The sequence below is a fragment of the Petaurus breviceps genome, unplaced genomic scaffold, assembly GCF_028583685.1.
Source record: "Petaurus breviceps papuanus isolate PSGF00001 unplaced genomic scaffold, PetGlider_PUasm1.0 90537, whole genome shotgun sequence".
NCBI classification, from domain to species: Eukaryota; Metazoa; Chordata; class Mammalia; order Diprotodontia; family Petauridae; genus Petaurus; species Petaurus breviceps.
In genome coordinates, this window is record NW_027187271.1 from 987,335 (window position 1) to 992,559 (window position 5,225).

At 45.1% G+C, this 5,225-nt stretch overlaps 1 protein-coding gene across 1 annotated transcript; it reads right to left on the reverse strand.

Moving 5' to 3' along the window:
• LOC138142256 (mucin-2-like) lies at positions 1-5,166 on the reverse strand. The gene is made up of 2 exons (XM_069063316.1): positions 3,465-5,166; positions 1-14 (listed from the first exon to the last, which is right to left on the reverse strand). The coding sequence occupies exons 1-2, from the start codon at positions 5,164-5,166 to the stop codon at positions 1-3; spliced, it is 1,716 nt and encodes a 571-aa protein (XP_068919417.1).
• Between the last annotated feature and the right edge of the window lie 59 nt (positions 5,167-5,225).

The following is a 5,225-nucleotide window of genomic DNA, read 5'->3' on the forward strand; positions in this document are numbered from 1 at the left end:
CTACTCTGTTTTCCCTGAAATGGTAACATTAGGAAACAGGACCAGAGTGAAAGACACCAAGAGCAGGAAGCAGAGAATCTAATGGATAAAGCATTGACCTGGGTGTTGTGGGAGACCTGGGTCGATTTTTTTTGTCTCTGTCATTAACTAGTTATGCCACCTTAACCAAGTGACTTAACTTATGTCGCTTAACTCTTCTAGATCCCCTCTATGAAATCAGGGAATGTATTATTAGATGTCCTCTAAGGTTCCTGCCAAATCCAATACTCTTATGATCCATTGATTCTGTACCTGTTTTCTGAATAGATCAGTGAAATTCTTATAGGCATCCGAGGTTGTGTTTTCTAAGTCCTCTGAAAAATCGTAATTGGTCACAGACACTTGGACTGGCACGGCAGCACTGACCTTTTCTGGAGGAGACTCTGATAGAAATGGACTTGATTATGAGCATACCAATCATTCACAATGAACCCTCTCTATCCCCCCTGCTTTGTGACCCTCCACCCTCTCCCTGAAGAATGGGGTACTTTTGGTCCCTTTTCACTCCCCTGAATTCAGGTGTTGGCATAGCTAGGCTCAAAGCCTTGAGACTCAGAGATGTTTGGCTTACCTATTGGAAGGTCTTCTGAAACCATTTCACACTTAGAGCCATAGAAGAGATCAGAGCAAATGCATTTGATTCCATCCCAGGTGCCCCCATTCTCACATATAATTTGCTTCTCCTCACATCGATCTCCTTTGTAACCAGTGGGACAGCTGCAGTAGCCTTCATGCCAAGTACCTCCATTTAAGCATATTGCTGAAAGAAGTAAAATACTCAATCCAGAATGGAAAAGGGGAGAACTGGAAGAAAGGGAATGGTAGGAGGCCAAAGCAAAAGGTGTAGGAGAGAAAAGGATTATTAGTCTTGAGGGGAAGAGAAAAGTGAAGAGACCAAAGAAAGGGATACAGACTGTTCAAGACACTGAGATAATTAGAGAGAGTGTCAAAGAGATTTTTCTTGGACTCACTCCCATTCCCTTATACTTACTTTATACTTTCCCCACCCAGTGATTCTGAACCCCTAGCTACTGATGTATAAGTCCCATTAACCCCAGATGTGTCTGCTCCTTCCATCGTCCTCTAGAATGAATGAACTTTCCTTAAATTTCTTCCTTTTTCAGTCCTCTCTTTTTCTGGCCCTATATGACATAGCTTCCTCCTGATAACACCACTTCCCTCTCCACCATTTCCAGTACTCAAATAAAGATTCCTTGTCATTTTCTATCATTCACATATTTCCCCACTATCTCCACCTTTACTCCAGTTTCAGATAAAGAGGCAGTCCTCTTTACCAGAGCCAACCCTCTTTCCCTTATTCTGTCCCCTCCCAATTTCTCTCTCTCATTCTTTTTCTCAAATTTCCAATTTCTCTGTATCAATAGTCTCTTTCCCTATTATCTTCAAACAGGCCTTTGTCTCCCAGATTATTAAAAAAAACTCTCACTTGATCCTACCGCTCCAACTAGCTATTGTCCTGTAATTTTTCTCTCTGTCATAACTAAACTCTACTAGAAAGCCATCTACAATCGGAACCTCTACTTCCCCTCATCTCATTGTTCTAAACCCTTTGCAATCCCTTTTCTGACCTCATTCCACTGAAACCATCCTCTCCAATGTTACCAGTATTCCCCCAAATCTGATGGTCTTTTCTCAGTTTTTATTTTTCTAAACTTCTTTGTAGCATTTCACACAGGTGGTCACCTTCTCCTGTACAGTTTGGGTTTTCATGACGCTGCTCTCTTGGTTCTCCTATCTGTTTGACTATTTCTCACTCTCATTTGCTTGCTCTTCATCTGTCAGGCTCACTAACCATGAATGTCCCCTAAAGCACTACCCTAGGCCGGCATCTCTTTTTGCTTTACACCATCTTGATCTCATTAGCTCCTATGTGGTCAAAAATTATTTCCATAGAGATGATTTCTAGATCTATATAACCAACTCTGTGCCCCTTCAGTTACAGTCCTGTTTGACAACTGCTTTTAGGACCTCTCAAATTAGATGCCCTATAATTATCTCCAACTCAATATTCCAAAACAGAACTCATTATCGTTTCCCCAAAACTCTTCCCTTTTTTAAATGTCTCTATTACCATTGAGGCCCCATCATCCTCCCAGTCACTCAGGCTCAAAATGTCCTTGACTTTTGGCTCTTGTACACCCACATAGTAAATCCATTGCTAAATCTTGTTTTTTCCACCTTCCCCTCATCTTTCACCTATGTCCCCTTCTCTCCACTCTTACAGGCACAGCCCTAATTTCAGGCCTTATCACCTCTTGCCTGGAAAATTGCAATAGCCATCTAACTGTTCTCCCTGCCTCAAATCTCTCTCCATCCCAATCCATTCTTCTCTAAGGTGCCAAAATGATTTTTTTAAAGCACAGATCAGACCATGTCACCCCCTTACCTAGTGAGCTCATAACCTCCAAGAACAAATATAAACTCATCTCATTGGCATTTAAATCTATTCACAACCAGACCCTTCCTACCTTTCCAGTCTTGTTACACTTTACTCCCCTCCATGAATGACAAGATCTGGTTATATTACAGTTCCTGAAAGAGGACCCACCATCTCCCATACCTGTACCTTTGCACTGGCTGTCTGCCATGTCTGGGATGTTCTCCTCCTTCTTACTTCTGACTCTTACTTTCCCTGGCTTCCTCCTAGACTCAGCTCAAATTCTACTTTTTGCAAGAGGCATTTTCCAGTCTCCCAAGCTGTTAATACAATTGTCCTCTCTCTGACTGTCTGCAGCTAACAGTGGCTATATCTTATGTGTACTTAGTTATTCACATATTGTCTCCCCCATGACAATGGAAGCTCCTCCAGAGCAGGGTCTATTTTTGCAATTCTTTGTATGACCCATATAGTGCCTAGCAGATACTAAGGGCTTAAAACTTTCCTGTTGACTGATTGACTGAAAGAAGTGGTGGAGAGACAAATAGATAGAGAGGAGGAATGGGAAGAGAGAGGTGTAGCCCATGCAGCATCAGGAATGAGGATTGGGAAGACACAAAAAGGAAGAAAGGACTTTGTGAAGCCAGTTCATGCATAGTCACTTAGGTTTTAAGAGCCATCAAAGACTTGGTGGGAATGGGAGGTAGAACCATAAACATTTACAAAAAAAAAAAAAAAGGCCAAGGGGCAATAAAATGGGATGGGAGAATAGGTGAATGTCATGCTAATGGATATGTCCAGGAGGCCATACAAAGGCTAATGATGGTTCTAAGGAGTAACACTTGGAGAGGGCTGGATGTGGGAAAGGAAAATTAAAATGAGAGAGGGGGTGGCTCTGCAAATGAAATTAAATAAAATTAAATGAAATTACTAGAAGAAAGGGGAAGTTAGAAGGATAGCATTAATGAAAGAAAAGACAGAGGAAAAAAAGAAACATAGAAGGTAAAGGTCCCAAAGAGGCACTTACTTGGTGTGGTAGGTGATTGGGTGGTCACTGGGGAAGTAGTGGCAGCTGCTGTTGTACCTCGTGGAGGGGTGACAACAGGGGCTGTCAGAGTAGTTGTGCTGCTGGTCTTGGTGGTACTCTTGGCTGTGGAAATGGTCCCAGTAAAGACATTAAAAGGTGTGGTTGTTACTGAGGACCCAGGAAAAATAATGCCTGTTGTAGTTGCCCCTTGCAAAGGAGTGACAGCCTGAGTGCTCACAGGCATCATGCTGTCAGGCTCCATGGTACTCTGACCTGTGGGGCTCATCAAGGTGGAGCTAAGAGAAGGTGTGGCTGTTGCTGAGGTCCCTGGGTAAGTAGTAGCAGTTGCTGTTGTCCCTTGGATAGGAGTCACAGGCTGGGTGGTCACAATCGTCCAGCTGTCAGCCTCACTGGTACTCTGAGTTGTGAAACTGGTCCAAGAGGAACCAGGGGAAGGATTGGCCATTGTTGAGGTCCTTGGGGAAGTAGTGGCACCTGCTATTGTACTTTGAGTAGGGATGACAGCATGGGTGGTCAGAGTGATTGTGTTTTCAGGCTTGGTGGTACTCTGAGCTGTGGAAGTGGTCTGGGTTGAGCCAGGCAAAGGTGTGGCCACTACCGTAGAACCAGGGGAAGTTCTGTCTGCTGCTACTGTTCCAGTGACTGTGATGGCTTGGGTGGTCTCAGACATGGTGGTGCCCAGCTCAGTACTACTCTGAAAAGTGGGGCTGGACACAGGTGAAGGAGTGCCAGTGGCTATTGTCCAAGGGGAAGTTGTGACTGCTGCTGATGTACCCTGAGTAGGTCTGACTGGCTGGGTGGTCTCAGTAGTAGTGGTGCCTGATTCGGTGGTACTCTGAAGAGGGGGAATTATATCAGTTGAGACAGGGGAAGAAGTGGAAGTTGCTGTAGTCCCAGGGAAAGGTGCAGCTATTGCTGTGGTCAGGTCAGTAGGAGTGATAGCTTGGGTGGTTAAAGCCATGGTGGAGAATGGCTCAGTGCTACTCTGAACTGTGTGGCTGGATTCAGTTGAGCCAGGTGAAGGAGTGGTCATGGATGAAGTCCCAGGGAAAGTTGTGGCCCCTGCTGTAGTCAAGTGTGTAGGGGTGACACTTTGGGTGGTGACAGTCATAATGGTGAAAGGCTCTGTGGTACTCTGAATTGTGGGGTTGGTTTCAGTAGAGCCAGGAAAAATAGGGACTGATGTTGCAGTCCCAGGGGAAGGAGTGACTGATACTGTGGTCACTTCTGAAGAGGGAACAGACTGGGTTGTCACAGCCATGGTAGTCAAGTGTTCAGAACTGCTCTGAACTGTGGAGCTGGTTTCAGGTGAGCTGGAGGAAGCAGTGGCTGTTGCTATTGTTCCTTGAGTAAGAGTGACAGCATGGGAGGTCTCAGTTATTGTGGTGAAGGGTTCAGTGATTCTCTGAGTTGTGGAGCTGGTACCACTGGAGTCAGGGGAAGGAGTGGCTGTTGCTGTGGTACCAAGAGAAGTTGTTTCTGCTGCTGTGGTCACTTCTATAGGGGTGACAGCTTCAGTGGTTGCAGTCCTGGTGGTAAAGGTTCCTGTGGTACTCTGAACTCCTGGGCTGGTTTCAGTAGAATCTATAGAAGGAATGGCTGTTGCTGTAGTGCCAGGAGAAGTAGTGACTGCTACTGAGGTCACTTCTGTAGGGGTGATAGTTTGGGTGATGGGAGTCATAATGGTGAAAGACTTGGTGGTACTGTGAACTGTGGGGTTGGTTTCAGTAGAGCCGGGGG

What these genes read in the sequence shown, in the direction of transcription:
- LOC138142256 (XM_069063316.1), bottom strand. Translation starts at nt 5,166, where the DNA reads ATGACTCCCATCACCCAAACTATCACCCCTACAGAAGTGACCTCAGTA.